Source organism: Anomalospiza imberbis, chromosome 1 (genome assembly GCF_031753505.1).
Source record: "Anomalospiza imberbis isolate Cuckoo-Finch-1a 21T00152 chromosome 1, ASM3175350v1, whole genome shotgun sequence".
In the NCBI taxonomy this organism is placed as follows: Eukaryota; Metazoa; Chordata; class Aves; order Passeriformes; family Viduidae; genus Anomalospiza; species Anomalospiza imberbis.
The window spans coordinates 51,389,630-51,405,996 of NC_089681.1; the positions used below are offsets into that span (position 1 = coordinate 51,389,630).

Consider the following 16,367-nt stretch of genomic DNA (forward strand, 5'->3'; position numbering starts at 1 on the left):
AAGTTGGCTGCTCTTGTGGTGTCATTGGAGATCTCAAATAGGGAATTGAAATGGAAGAAAATAACAGCTTAGACTTAGGCTACAGTAAGCTGGGCTGGCTAAGGGGCAAATTTACATTTAGATTGAGCCTCTTCACATCTTCTCTAAGTAATTGTAAACTCTCTAGTGCCTCAGCCCAAGAAAAGAATTTAGGCAGTCCTGCACTGCCAAAAACTGTCTTATGCTTTGTAAGAAGTGTGATAGCTAATCTAAGTAGCCAGGCTTAGCATCTACTTTTCATAATTATTTGTGCAAATACAGCTCAGTTATCAAATGTCAGCATTAATCAGACAAAGGATATCAGCATTGCCAAAATAAACATGTTGTAAAAATGTTGTGTCTGATTATTTGTATTATTCAACCAACACCCAGATGTCCTTTTATGTTAAGAGCTACACAAGCCTTTAAGAAACCGTTCCACCAGGAGGGAGTGCATGACTAATTTACGATAAGAGAAAACAATTGGACATTACAAGCAAATAGAAAGAGAGAGGAGAATTAGTGGCTCATGGTAGCCTGTGACTGTGTTTTCCTATAAGACCTAATAATGAGTTTTATGTAAAGGAAAAAAAATGTTTTTATATAAATAAATAAGTAATATGATACCAGTAATTCTTACCAGGCATTTGCCTAGCCCAGTGGAGATTTCTGTGGAATGTACTTAGCTTTCATATTAGGGTCTTATCCTCATTCATGCCATTCCTGTTTACACCATTCTCATAGGGGTCTCCAGTAGGCATTGCACAACAGCAGAGGACAGAGGAACACAGCCAAAATCCTACAGCTGGCCTCATACCACACAAATCTGCCATCTGCACCCAGCCAGGCACATGCCCAGGGAGGGCTACAGGGGCTGCATTTCTTTGTTATTAAATGCCTTATACTGCCAGCACAGCATAAAGGGATCTTGATGTGACTGATCATTCATCTCCCTGTAATGTGTTCTGCTTGCAGCACATTTTCAGTGCCACAGCCCGACTTTGTTTGAGCATTAATGCGAATAAATCACTTTATTAAGGTGCCTGGTTGAACTGGTGCTGCCTGGGACAGCAAACATTACTGTATGTTTCAATGAGAAGAAGGTGAACAGAACACAAAGATACACAGAGTTTACAGAGGTATCAACTCTCCAGTCTCCTTTCTGATCTGAGGTCACCCTGCCTTGTCATGGGCTTTTCATTATTCTCAGTCTCTATTTGTCAAGGGCACCTCCTCAGAAGTCAGGATGAGTTTTAGTCCTCTTTGCCTGCAGGAGCTTGTGGTCAGTGATGCACAGCGATACAAAGGACAATTTTAAACGTAAAACATTTAGCAGTTGAAGCAAAGTATTTAGTGGGCGAGAAAAAGATAAGTAAGATAGAAAAAATATATATTTATTCAGGTATTTGTAATGTAAAATTTACAAGGTAACCACAGGAAACTGGGCTCTGTCAGGCACTTAAGTGTCTCAGATTAATTCTACCAGACAATTCCTAGCCTTTGTGAATGTACTCCTTTTTTTACATCCCTAATTATTTTCCCCTCCAGTGCAAAGAAGCCTGGCAGTGTCCCTCAGCTATTGTTTGTAGAAAAGTGGCTTATCTTGAGCCATACTTTTCCTTTCATTTTCCTTTTGAATTGAACCATTCTGTTCATGGGGCAAAGTCAAAACAGGCTACTCATAAATTATCACAGAGCAGTTCCTCTTTCATCACAGGCATAAACACTTTGCAAATCTAGTAGGTGAAGCTGGAATTCCCATCTATTCTTGGAATTTATAGCCAAAACCAAGTGAGAGTGGTGACACAGTGGTGCAAAACAACATTTCTGGTATCTCCCATGTAGAGCAACATCTCTAGTATTTTGTGTTTCCATAATAATTACTATTTCTCGTTATGAAATACACCACTTGCCATCTCTTTCACTCTATATCACATTCCCATAAAGGAAAAATCCTTGAACTGAAAAAAAATTAATAATTTTAAAAAACCCCAAAAACATAGCTAAGAGCACAACAGCTAGGGAACACTGATAATATGTAGTGGCCTGATAGAAATGCTATGCCATTAAAATGTAACAGTAGTTTGTATTTTATACGCCATTTTTCTAGATCAACTGAGCCGCTTCATAGTGCTTCTATAGAAGTGATAGACAGTGATTGTCTCACACAAACAAGTAAATTACTGATGTTTTACATGGAGTGAGAATAAGGGTACTTACACCTGCGAGTGTGTTTGTTGTGTTTGACTCTCCTCAAAGTGTTTTCTATATTTTTTAAAGGACTTGGCCCCACGAAGGCCTGCCGGTAGCTGTAGTAGATGTACATACCGGCAGCAGCCAGTGGCATCTTTGCCACAATAGGTACTTTGCCGTGTGACCTGGAAGGCACATTTGGATGCGGGAACATAGCCGTCTGGCAGCGAGGCCAACGGGTGGAAAATAAAGAGCACTAACAGAAGTGGAATTTTCAAGAGATTAAAAAAACCACCCAACACAGCATGGCATCACCGCTGGGTGCCCCGGAGCAGAGCTTTCATCGTCTGCCCCCTCGCGGAAGGACCACACCGCCCTGTCGAGGACCTCTGTCCTCCGAGGACGGGGAGGGACCTGGCCTCCTCCTCCCCCTCCGCTGCCGCTCCAAGCCCCGGCTTCTCCCGGGGCCGCCCTCGCCCCCTGTCCCATCCCTCCCATCACCGCTCTACCGGCTGGCGCTGCCCACGCCGGCTGCCCGGGGCTCTGTCGTGGAGCTGCTCCCAATTCCTGGAGACCTGTAAATACATCTCTGATTTGGATGATATTTTTTTCACCTTTGCAGCCTTTACAAAATAAGGACTACCTGTTGCATACTCATGCAGCAGCGCTATCCCGCAGGATAAATCGGTGTTCCCCTCGTTTACCGGGAGAAAGGAGCGGGGGATGCCCGAGCGGTCCTCTCTCTTCCCTAGGCAACGCGACCTGACCCCAGCACCGGCCTGGCACTGCCGGCAACAGCAGCCCGCCTTGGCCACCCGCCCTGCGGAGCCCGCTGCCCTCAGGCTCCAGCAGACCTTGGGGGTTTTGCCTTTAGGGGTAATGCCTTGAGCCCAGATGAGCAGAGCGGGGGACCTGGAGCGCCCCTCCACCCTCCCATCCCCCCCAAAACGTCCGAGACTCTTCTCCCCCGAGCGCGCTGCAGTCCCTGACATCCAGACGTGGATGATCCGCGCCTCCCAAGGACTTCAGAAGCTAAGCACGCATTTACTTTCGTCTGACAAGATAAGGCTACTCCAAGGTCCGCTGTGTCGCAGCGGACCTTGGAGTCCGGAATCGGAAACATCCCGGCTGGTGCTGCTCTGCTCTCCCCATTAAGGCTCTTTCCCACGCCCTAGCCTCTCCTCCCTTTCATTTACTCTCCGGGTGCTTTGCAAATGTAAGGGCTGCAATTTCATATCCTCGTACTCCAAAAAGACGTGTCCGTGCCTTTTGTAGTTCAGCCAGAGCCAGGAACTTGCTGATATCCTCAGATACTCGGCTCTGCCTCTAGGTGAACCTGTATCTGCCTTGAGCAGGGAGATAATGCGGTGGCTGTTGTTTTGTTGCTGCCAGTCCCTGGAGAGAGCGTTTCCATGAAGTCTTAGCTCGGGAGAAAAAAGACCAAAACAACCAAAACGGGCAACGCTATATAGCTCATGACTGGGAAATCAAAATTTCTCCCTAAATGAGGCTTTCTGATAGGAAGAGGCTGGCAGAGGCGAACCTATAATAAAGCGTGCGAGGAAAGTAGTTTGCCGGGCGGGAGGAGAGCTGCCTGGCTGGTTGACAAGAGGGGGCGGATCCTGCGCACGGGCGGGCAGCGCCGAGTCGGAGCGGCCCCGGCAGCCGCGGGGCTATTTCAGGAGCCGGGCGGAGGCGGCGGCTGGAGCCGGGGCAGTGATGGGGTTAGCGGCGCCGGTGGGCTGAGCGGGGGGCTTGCAAGTGGAGGCGAAGGAAGCCGGGAAAACACGGCTTTGACGGCTTTGCCTCGGACTGGGGTGAGAAGGATCGGTTTTTTGGGCTGCATCACAACTTGAGCAGCATCAAGCTGAGCCAGGCGGAGAGGGGAGCGAGCGGGAGGGGAATAAGAAGGAGGGGAAGGAGGAGGAGGAGACGGCTGCCACCGGGGGATTTGGGCTCGATTTATTGAAACAAATCAGTGCTCGGGAGAGAGCGGCGAGGAGGAGGAGAAGGTGGGGGTGGGGGGGGGAGGAAGAGGGGGATCGAGAAAGAAAAGTGTGAGGGCTGTGGCTGGGAGAAGCAGAAGTGATGAGAGAGCGAGCAGGGAGGCTGGAGGAGGCTGCCCGTCCTGTCGCCGCGCCCCGCGGGGACCGCCGCTCCTGCCGCCGCCGGGCGCCCCCGCGGCCGCCGCTGCCGCCCCGCCGCCCCCGGCCCGCGCCATGGAGGCGCTGAACGGCCCCGGCCCGGGGCCCGGCGACGCGCTGCGGCCGCCGCCGCCTTCGCCCGGCCACCACCACCCGCACGCCGAGAAGAAGCGGCTGCACCGCGCCCCGTCGCCCGCCAGACCCTTCCTCAAGGACCTGCACGCCCGCGCCGCCGCCAAGCCTCCGCCCGCGCCCCCAAAGTCCCCCGGCCTCCCCGCCCGGGCGCCCTCGTCGCCGCACCCGGGCGTCCACCAGCCCTCCGCGGGGCTCCTGGCGGCGCCGGGCCGCCTCTCCCGCCGCCCCGCCGCTCCGGGGGGCAAGGCGGCCGCCGCCACCGTCACCGCCGTCGGCAGGGCGGGCGCCAAGGCCGGCCCCTGCGCCAAGCGGGCAGCCCGCGGTCCGGAGCCGGGGCCCGGCGGCCGGGGCGCGGGGCGTCAGCCCGGCGGGGAGGCGGCCCCGCCGCCCGGCAAGGGCAGGAAGGCGAAGCGGGGAGCCGCGGCGGGCAGCGGCCATGCGGCGGCGGCGCTGGCCCGCGTCGGCCACACGGACAGCAGCTCCGACCTCTCCGACTGCCCCTCCGAGCCGCTCTCCGACGAGCAGCGCCTGGCCCCGGCCGCCAGCAGCGACGCCGAGTCCGGCACCGGCTCCAGCGACCGCGAGCGGGAGCCGCCCGCCGCTCATCCCGCCGCGCATCCCGCCGCCGAGCAGCCCCGAACCGGCCACGGCCCCGGCCCCGGGCGCGGAGCACCGCCGGCCCTCGGCTCCCGCGGGGATGTGCTACCTGCGGCCACGGGCGGGGGGCGAGCCCCGAGTCGCGGGGAGCCGCCGCTGGCGGCCCCGGAGGAGCTGCAGCGAGAGGTGGAGGAGCTGCGCTCGGAGAACGAGTACCTCAAGGTGAGCATCGCCCGCGGAGCTCGGCCTCGGCGGGGAAGGGAAGGGCAGGGGGGAGGCGGCAGCGGTAGAAATGCGGCCCCCTCCTGCTCGGAAATGAGGGGACCGCGCTTGGAAGGGGGGAAGAATATTCGCGCTGCCTGGAGTCACCTCCCATGGGACCCCCGCCCCCGCTGGACCAAATGCCAAGTTTTACCCGCAGGAGAGAAATAGGGGCAGGGAGAACAAGCCGGGTGCCTCGGCCCCCTCTTCCCCCGCCCCCACGAAGCGGGACCGCGGCACGGCTTAAGGACAGTTAAGGGATTTAAGCGTATGATCGGGGCTCCTGCAAAGCCCGATTTGTGGGCGCTGGATGAACGTCAGTCCGATGCAACATGTACCGTGGCAGTGTTGCGTTTGGTTGACGTGGTGGTAGCTCAGCAAACTCCGACTCTTTCTAAAGCACTGCAAACATTCTACTGGTTAGCAGAACTTTGCTTTCCAGGAACTGATTTCCTCAGTATCACCCTTTAGGAAAAGCCAAAGGAACAGGTTCCCTCATTTGATGTGGAAAGGATGACAGCATTATGTGCTCTGCTTATTGCGTTACTTTATCTCTGGAAAGTGAAGCCACTCGCTGAGAAGTACTAAGGGAACAACAAGAGCAGCAAGAAAAAGAAGTGTCATTTCATCCTTGTACAGGTAGAAAAGTAGGAATCAGTATGAATCCATCCTCGGAGAAATAGGAAAGCTAAATTCAGGCGAGCTCTGAGCCGGGTTGACCTGTGGGAACCTTTAGTTGGACTTGGACTTACAATCTGACCTTTTGGCAGAGCAAAGAAGCTACATCCATAAAGATCTATAAATAAGATAAACTGAGATAATCCTGTAACCACAGCCACTGTTTGATTCTGCCTCTGGTGAAAACAATCTTTGTTCCCTGATATTGAGAACACCCTGTTGTCAAGCAAAATAACCATGGAAATCCATGTAGATCTAGCATTCTTACTCGAACAAGAGCTGGAGTTTTGTGTATAACCTTGGGAAAGGAGAGTGATAAAGATACAGGCTAGGCTCGTTAAGGGGTTTTGGCTAAGGTACATGAAACAATATTCAGCACAACAAAAGGGTAGCAGCAGGGGTGCTGCAAGGTTCTTTGCCAGGTCTGGTGCTGCTTAGTGAACTGGAAAAAGGAACAAGCAATGATACAGCAAAAATTTCAGATTACTTTAAATGTTTCTAGCTTAAGTAAAGTCTAGCAAAGATCAGACAGAACTTAATCATGAAGTTAACCCCTGAGGAACGTGTGAAAAATGAAGGCAGAGGATGGCAAATAAATCTTAATATTCAAAATCTTAAGTACTTGGAGGGAATAAGTATGCACTTTTCTTTTTGAATGTGTTGTGTTAACTCAGGAGCATCATGAGAAAAGGAGAAAGGAAAATCTGCAAAAATTGTTGGATTACAGTGGGAACTGAACAAAGACTAACTAAAAAAATCTTGCAATACTTTATAGAACTGTAGCTGTTACACAAGTCAGTGAGTGTACCTGAAATACTGTGGGCACTGCTGGTCATCTAGAAAAGGATAATACAAAACCAGACCAATAAAAATTATTGGCTCATAGCAAAGCTTTTATAGCACTCATTGGATGGGAAACTCGAATGTGGTAGGGAAATGTAATAGTCTATAAAAAGATGAGCAGCACAGAGAACCTTTATCACAAGCTTCTGTTTTATTTGACAGCCTAGAAGCAAGAGGAGATGTAATGAAATCAGAATTGATAATGGGAATCGCTTAAGGAGTAGCTAACTGGCACTGCCATTAAAAGTCATGAAGTCCAAGAGCATCTCTTTGCATTACAGGATTTGAACAAGTATATGAGTATTATATACTTACACCCATTACAAAGTGTGTGTCAAGCTCTCTTTCTTTATACTGAAAGTGATTTTTAACTATGGGAAACTGGCAAAAAAAAAGAGTGTGTCTGAATTGTCTAGGACAGACCCTTGTTAGTGTGTCCCATCTGAGGAGCCCTAGGGATCATGGGACCTAGTTGGCAATGGCAAGTCTTAGGTGAAGAACTTTATTCTGCTTCATTCCAAATTTTTCACCCTGTGCAGCAATGCCTTCAGATCTTTCACCTTGATGTCTTCATCATCTACAACAATTGTTTCCTCACACTTTTTTTGATTCAGATTGTGACTTTATCATGTTAAAAGTATTTCTGAGTCTGGTAGGATGATACAGACTGGTTTCTTTGGTGGGTGTGTCCTGGTACCTGGAAAGCCATGACCTAACACTTTTGCCTCTTCTGAGGGAAATAAGTACATTGTCTGCTTTGCTTGGCCACCTTGGTGTGTGAGGTCTTAGTTCTGCTCCTCTCTCAAAATGGTTGGAAACAGCCCAGTGGTGCAAAAATTAACAGAATTCCCAAATCCCATTTGTCTTTCCTAGGAAAAACTATAAAAAAGTCTGCAAATTAAAACCACATCACTGTCTGAGTTGTTTACTTGTGGGTATGTTCCATGTGTTTTTTACAATGCAGTCCTCTTGGTTGGCATTAGAGTGAGCTGTGTTTCTCCAGAGGGGGCTAAGGGATAACAGGGATGCTGTCAATTGTAAATAGACATATGATTAGATAAATCAAAAAAAAAAAGTTAATTTCCTGAGCTTGGCCACAAGCCAAATTTTGTGGTTTTCACTCCTCCTTATCCCTCCCTGCAGCTGGAGTGCAGCCCTAAGTGCACTTAATAAAGTCTTTATCAGGGAATTTTATCTTTCAGGTAGGAAGGTCTTTCATGTATCTTTCATGTGTCTGTAACAGGTTATAGAAGATACACACACACAGAGACTTAGTACTAAAGATTGCTAGAGATTAAAGTGTTATCAGAAAGAAAAAAAAAACAAAACAAACACAGTAATTTGTTTTTGTTTCTACATACTAAGTACTAGAAAGTTTCCCAGAATGCAGAGCAAGCTGCTGCTCTGCAAACATCTCAGACTTCTTATACCATGAGCCAGATTTTAACTTGGTGTCAAGTTTCCACCTTGGAAACATACATATTTCCAAGACTTTACTCTAGATAAGAATTTGGCTCTAGCCATAGCTTAGTAGCTGCAAAGCTAAGCCTGTAGGTGAAGTGTATGAGAAGATGTGTTTACATTGAGAAGCCTCTCTTCTACTACTTCTGTGAAGTTTCATCCTTGATTTCAGTTTCATGTATTCCTTGCATGACCTTTTTTCAGCTATCTGTGGGGAAAGACTGTAATACTACAGCAGCATTTTTAAAATATATCACTTAGTTGTTGATGTCTAAAAAGAGAAGTTTTGTCATGGTGCCTGACTCTGCAGGACCAGGAGACCCTTGGTAGTAGACAAAATTTTAGTTATTGCTAGTCAGTCCTGTTAGTAGTAGCAAAACACTGCCCACACAAAGTGGTTGATTTTCAAGTTTGCTTTAAATGTCCAGCACATGGAGAAGTGTCATTCACTATGCAAGTCCTTGGGAAACTTGGAAAGAAGCCTTTTGTGGTGTAGAGCCCTCTGAGAGGAATCTTAAGGAAGAGGGTCCAAATTTTTGCAATTAGACATGTTTTTTCTTTGTCTCAGCCCAACTTTAATTTAGACTGTGTTAATTAAATAAATGTGCTAGCAGAAACAGCAGCAAAGTTTTAGTCACAGCACACGCCCCTTTTCTCTTTGCACCCTTCATGGCCGTAATGTGAAAAGCAGCCTCCTACATGAGGCATGACACTTCCTGCAGCCCTTAAAATAAAACTGGTGCTTGCTGTGCTTTTCTTACCTGCCCTTCTCTTTGTGCCTGTGTTGGTACAAGTTCAATATGCTGGAAATGCTGCTGCAGTGTGGATTAGCACAGAAAATATGCTATCTTGGATTTATTAGACAACTGTCTTTTTTGTCTTGCTGTCTCTTTTTTTTTCTCTCTGTATTCATTTCTAACTGTGACATATTCTGGATATAAATTGACTGAGGGACCTCTCCAGGCCCTGTATTCCACTCTGATGCATCTAAATTACGTTCATTTTTGTTTGAAATCACAATGTGTGTCATATGAGGTTACATTGTATTTTTTTACTCACTTGAAACTGTAGCTCTTTGAGTTGCAGCCTTGCGCTGAACTCAGGGGGAGTAATTCCACCACTTCTTTTATTAACCTGCCGGGATTTGTGGATGTCAAAGGGTTTTGCAGAGCAAAAATGATGCACGCTGATGGCACCAGTTTTTTTTCCGTTTAGTGAAGGTTACCAGGGTTAGCAAAATAAAGCTCATCGCACATCTCTGCTTGACATGCTGCTTTTCCCACCTGGAGAGTGGTGGCCCCGGAGAGAATGGGAGGTGATAACCCTGCCCGTGGCACTAACCGCACGTGGCTGGGCTCAGCCGGAGGGACGGTCAGCTGCCGGGGAGGATGTCACTTTGGGGGAAGAATAGCAAGGCCATGTGCCTTGCTATCTCCAGCTGAGTCCCTGGCAATAGTTTGCCTCAGTGGCCGTCAAGAAATGCTATCGACTTTGCCATTGATGAGTGCTCCAACAGCTTCATCAGCCCCAGTCAAGGATATGTGTGGAAACAATACGTGGCTAATGCTTGAATGAGGCAGAAAAGCTGCCAGATGCTGCTCTCAGATCCTGCAAAGTCAAACCAGCCCTGAAGTCAACAGGTGTTCACGGTCCTATGACTTTTCAGTTCACATCTTGGTTTGTGCACAAGCTTCAAACCACGTTGGATTGGTGCATGACTTGTAAAGTAGTCTGATTTGAGAGCTAAATAATAACATCAGGGGCCCAGGGACTTTGGGTTCATTAACATATTTTGCAAGAGGCAAAAATAATGGTTGTTGCTTTCTTCCCAATCAAAGCCTTTCAGAACATATTTATCCCTGCTGCAGTTCTGCTGTGAAGTGCTATGGGGGATGTGTATATTCCTTAGCAGCAGCAGCAGCATCTCCTACATATAGACGGTTTGAGATATTTAAAACATGAAAACAGAGATTATGTAAAATCACAGTTCATGAATCTTAGATTTATCAAGGATTTTCTAGAAGCTCTGGATTTGCCAGTGCAATAGCAGCTACCCACTGTAATTTCCACTCTACCTCCCTTCCCCACTCTCCCCTCATTTGGTTAAATGTATATTAAATAACATTCTATTTAGAGAACAGTACTGTCAAAATCTATAAATATGACTTTTGGGTAAATTAATAAACATTTTTTACACAGACAATTGAATTTCCTCATTCGTTTGCATATTCTTAAATACTATACAATTTATTGATTTTATGTGTTCCTAGTTTGCAGGTATTTTCAATTTAATATATCACTTCTGGACACTGATGTGTTTTAGCTCACTGGAGCCTAAAGACTTTGCCAGAGTGTGTAACTGTATTCACAGAGTAATGAATTCAGTATTCATATGTCTTTTATGCTGTTTTTTTTTTCATGTAATTTTTCCCTAATAATAATTTCCAAGTTTTCTTTGGCTCATGGTTGTGTTCCACTATTTAGTGGCTCAGACTCTGAGATAAGAGCTTTTTTATTTTAGGTGGTAATTTATCTCAGTGAAGGTAGATCAGTAGGCTGACCTAAATGCAAGTGGTGAAGATGACCCTTCATATTTGTATGCAGTTTAGTGGTCTTGCTTTGGACTGCATTTAGTCTGGCACCTTGAATAAATATCCCCATCATGCATATGTTTTAAAGCTGTCCGGAGGACTCAAGTAATGGGGCACATTTGAAGCATGCTTGGAGTGCATCTTGATGCACCTACAGAGTGTAAGTCTATGTTTTATTTCAGAAGGAATCAATTTCTTGCATGCTCTGTGGACAGAATGAGTGTACAGTTGGTGGAGATGATTGGAAAATTCATTTTAAACCTTATTACAGATCATAGCCAGACTGACTGGGTAGACAGAGCCCATAAGTTATGCAAGTTTTCCTGGTCATTTCAGTGAGAATGACTCAGATGAGTATGGGTTACTCAGTGTAATAGCTGCATGGCCTGACCTTTTCTCTTTCTCTCTCTCTTTTTTTTTTTTTTTTTTTGTTAAGAATCATAAACAAGGCATATTCGTATAATTTGTTCTTAATTATACTTCATTATAATTAAATCAATAATAAACAAGCATGACATCAGTAAGGGTATTAATGAGATAATGGCTTCTCTTCTGACAGGCAAGTGTTTAATTTGCACAGTACAGACAGAAAATGACCTATCAGTATGTATTTGGGCTACACAGTGATGGAAGTTGCACACAATGCTTTCCCCTTCTCAGCCAGTTCACACTGGCTTGGCACACTGACAGGCAAACGGGGAATCCTAATTCTGTTGCTTTTGCACTGCAGTCTCGGGACTCCCGCAAATAGAGCGGCTGTTTGCGTGTGGCCCTGTGTCCATACAGCCACTCTGTGACTCTCAGATGGGTAGTTCCTATTAGACCCCAAGGAGCTGGCCTTTAGGAACTCATTTTGGCCAAGCAAAACCTTAAGTTGAAAGGCTCAGGAGCTGGAGCAACTTGGATTTCTACTGCAAATTTCGAAAGAGCTGCCAGTTAGAAAACACACTTCCATTCATTTTTTTCTGGTGACCAGAGTGACATAGGGAAAGAAAAGCAGTTTATCTTTTCCTAAACAATATTCCTTCTTGCAGGACTCTCTGCCTCGTGCTGTTTTTACTGAAAGTAATAGCATAATTACCATTAAATTAAAAGGGATCAAGAGAAGGCTTTCATCCCCTTCAGGAATGCAGAGCAAAGTGAAGCTTCTGATGCCAGCACTTAACCTCCCAATTTCAATTGCCACTTTGGAGTGCTGGAGCTGGTCCTCCCTGTTTAAGGAAGGGAGCAGCTCTCCATTTGTAGGTGAACAAAGAGGGATGGCTGCTTTCTTGCCTGTTTATTTTAATTACTTTTAAGTGCCTATTCTGATCTCTTTCTTCAGTTTTACAATATTAGAGTCTACAGTATGAAGCTCCATACCTCCTGAGAGAAAGAGCTTTAATTCTATCTCACAATAATAACAGTAGTAAGAACAATAGATTTTAATAAAGTCAAGGGTTTGGCTTATCTGTTTTTTCCATCTGCCTTGCAGCCAGAGCATCCCTTTTTGCAAACCACCACGCTGAGAATTTTGGCTTTGCTGCATTTACCTTTGATTTCACAAATGATTTACATGTTTTCCTTCAAAACAGTGGTTTGACAGTTTAGTAAGTAGTACCATCATAGTTTCAGCTGTAATTTCCCCTTCCATGGGTCTTTAACTTAGCTTCCTTCATTTTCTGTGCATGGATCACTTTAGAAGAGGAGTTAAAGCTGTTCTAATTTTCCAGGTGCAATTGTAACAGCTCCGACTTAGGATCTGTAACCATACAGTTTCAGTGTCCACAGCAGAATCACAACTACTTGTCAAGGAGAATAAACTGTCAAGAAATGAGAGCATCTACACCCTTGTCACTGGCCTTGTGGCCGGTATTGAAAGCAAGATTGTGTCTTTATTGTTGCTAAAGTTAAACTTTTATGGTTTAGTTAAAGGTTATCCCAGTAACTATAATTGTGTGCTGACTGACATACAAAATCTGAGCCAGATTTTCCAGAGGTGACATGCTCCTCTCTATATATTTATTATATAAAAATAGGACTTCATGTTGCTATTCAAAAATATTTAATCTGTCTGATTTAATCTGGTTCTTTTCCTCTCTGGGCTGGACACACTGCATAGGTTCAAGCTCCAAGCGCTGCAGCAATACAGCAGAATATGGGCTGATGCTGCATGCAGCCTGTACAGTGAGGTTTCTGCTCCTTATACAGTCAAAACTCTTTGTGGCCTCATGTTGCCTTGTTTTAAAGCTCATCCAAAGGGTGCTGTATCTCTAAATACAAGAAGTCAGGACACAATTTGATTTCTATGTGAAAATTTTGAGATTAGAAAATAAATTAATTGTGGAAAAGAATCTGTGTCAGTCAAAAAATATCAGAGAGGAGAACTGTGTGAGATTTTAAAGTACAGCCTCCTTCATTGTATTCTAAATTTTAATTTATCTGCAAAATTACACTAGAGAAAAGCAAACCCTGTATTTTCAACCAAAACCAGAGGCAACCACAGCACCAAAAAAAAAAAAAAAACCCCAAAAACAAACCAAACCAAAAAACCCAAAACAGAAATACAACCAAACAACCGAACAAATAAAATAAAACCCCACAACACTGACTTGCAAAGTCATAGTTGTGCTGATAAGAGAGATTGAGAAAACATTGGTTTACCAGGAGGTTAAAGACAGTTCTATCTCCTGGAACATAGCTGACACCAATGCTTGCAACTCTTTGGGGAATTTCTTTGGTGTGAGGAAAGACATTGGATTGAAGTCTCCAACCGAGACAGTGACTTTTACAGCTGGGAGAACTCCCATGCCCATAGACGGGATTTGGAAATATTCAGTTTCAATGGGCTGAGTGTTTCAGGGATTGGGTTGTTTAAAATGTGAGGTTCACTTTCCAAATTTGGTTGCAATAAATGCTTTGAAATCAAATATTGTTTATTATTTGTCTTTAGAAATCAACAAAATTTACTACCAACAAAACCTGATAAAGATATGAAGGAAGTTTAAGAGATGAGCAATGACATAATTGCATGCTACTTTATACATGAAAGCCATTGCTTAATTCTTAAATGTAAACAGCAGATTATAAACCAGATCCCATTAATTTGTTGATGGCAGTTGTTTTTCTTTATTGTGGATTTGTGTTTCAAAATTTTAATTTACAACCAGATTACTAATCTAACATTAGCATTCTGAAGATGACATTAAAAAGTTAATTGAACTCAAATCTAGTTGGGGTAAATGCAACACCTGAGTCTGCAGACAACCCTTAAGAAATAACTCTGGTCCTGTTCATTCCATAGGGCTGTGTTAGCTCTGACTGGTAAAGACTCTACTTTTGGTATGAGTCTTTTAGCCAAAATATCTCGTTAATAATCTGATAATACACAAGTGTACTCCTTTTCTTAGGTTCAAAAGCTACTGCTACTCTCTAATCAGTTTCTAAAACCTTGACATTTTCTTCTGCATCTCTTATCTTCACTGGGTAAACTTTTACTTTACCTCTTGAAAGTGTCTATAAATGTGAAGCATAGTGATAAGTGTGTACTCAGAAAAGAAAAGCAGGTCTCGTTCCCAATCCAATCAAGCATGCATTGCTATGTTTTTAAAAATATACATCATTTCTCAAAACTTCACCACTGCGGCAGCTGTAAACTGGCCAGAGTATTTGTCTGTGTCCTGAGGAGGAGTAGATAGAGCCTGGATCCTAAATTATTTTGAAATAATCCTGCTGTGTTTGGTCTACAGAGCTCATTTGTTTAGTTGAAGTCAGCTGTTTGTACTTAATTAATGTATTTAGGACTTCTGAGGATGTATTGCTGCAAGGGTAACCTCAATGACTGTGCTTACACTACTCCTTTTCAGGCAGTGTATGGTGTGAGCATGATCCAGCTTACTGGGAAGTAACCCTTGAGTTTGTCCATCCACACAAATACCCTGATTCTGCACCTGTCCCAGAGAGACTGTGGGATAGGATGCTCCTACAGCAGAAATCTGAATATATTGAGAATATACAGTGACGTAGTGGGCTTGTGAGAAAACTTCTCTGTTCTTTCAGATCATCTGGGGAGAATAGTGTAGGGTCCTGAGTGGGCTCTACTGGTGGAGCAAAGCCTCACTGGTGAGCCCAGAGCTGTAATTTTGGAAATAACCAGCCTTGTGCATACCCAAAATTTATGCTGGCTCAACTAATTGAAATTAAACCATAGCTGTATAAATACTGGAGAATTTCTACATGGATGGGATTTTGGTAAGAGTAACACTGTAATTCTAACATAACTGACAAGGCTAAAGAACACATCTACCCATCTTCCTTTGGTCAGGACTGTGCTCAGGGACAAGATCTGCCCTGCATTTGTTATCAAAGCTCAAATGAAGCAAGATTAACATGTCAGTCTTGTTATGCCATGGGAAGGGGGAATGGTTGAGAGGACTGCCAGGAGAGTGTGGGCAGATGTGTTCTTGCAGGCACTGGACAGGGATGGTTCAGCCAGGGGCATAGGGTGCTTTGTCAAGGGTACTGACCTCATAGCAGTGCCCTCTCCATCTGAGAAAAGTGTGAAATATTCTCTGGCCACCCTTGGAATTTCAAGTGTGAAATAATCTCCAGCCATCCTTGGTATTTCAAGAGTGATTTGCAGATCTGAAGTGGGATCACAGTGCAGCTAGCCCCAGTACAAGTTCTCCTGGAATCTTATTTAAGCAAAGTTTTCCACAGAAAATTTGGTCTTTATAATATCAAATGCAATTTTAAAGAAACCAATTAAAAATTATTAGTTAATTTCAATTATTCTCCTCCTGCCTATTTTTCTTGACTTTTTTCCTCTCAACTTTGTTCAGTTTGTAGAATCATATATTTTTTTCTCTCGTACAGTAGTTTAATACTTTGTACCCCTCTGCCTGGAAGACAGTTCTAGATGGTTCTAGCTTTGGAGCTTCAGTCACGCAGATATTAAACAAACGGCAATGATAGAGCTTATCCTGTTCAGCCATTAATCTTTAATCTGACTTTAGAGAGCAAGTGCTACACATGGTACAACGTGGAACTGCGACAGTTCATGATGCCCAGGAAAGAATGAGCAGGTTATTCCCCTGGGCACAGGTTTTGTTTTGTTCCTGTGGTACTATTACTGGGATGTGTGTGCACACAACAAAACCCCACTTTCTCCTGCACACAATCCACGTGTCATTAAGCCAGTGCACAATGTTAGGCTCAGATGGGACAGCGTTTCCATATGGAGCATTTCAGTATTTCAAGTAAGGCACTTTTTTTTCCCCTAAAAATTTCATTTTTAGGAGGTGTTCATTGTTAAAAAGGCATACCACACAGAGATGTTGAGGTACCTTAAGTAGATCTACTGTAGTCTAAGTAAAGCAAGGAATCAGTTCAAATGGTGGTAAAGTATTGTGCAGTTTTAATTTTAACTTGAGATTGTAAAATGAAGGTTACCAGTTTCAGGAGACAT

The 16,367-nt window shown here is 45.0% G+C and overlaps 1 protein-coding gene across 11 annotated transcripts in view; it reads left to right on the forward strand.

The window, feature by feature from the left end:
• The first annotated feature begins 4,032 nt into the window (after positions 1-4,032).
• Positions 4,033-16,367, forward strand: part of MTCL1 (microtubule crosslinking factor 1) — a 104,759-nt gene continuing 92,424 nt past the window's right edge. For 7 of the 11 annotated variants that reach the window (XM_068192060.1, XM_068192022.1, XM_068192034.1 and 4 more), the window contains exon 1: positions 4,033-5,309. In XM_068192060.1, coding sequence (XP_068048161.1) covers positions 4,431-5,309 — 879 coding nt within the window. In that variant the 5' untranslated portion in view covers positions 4,033-4,430. The remainder of the gene's footprint in view (positions 5,310-16,367) is intronic. The other 4 variants (XM_068192079.1, XM_068192024.1, XM_068192086.1 and 1 more) reach the window with 1 other exon arrangement.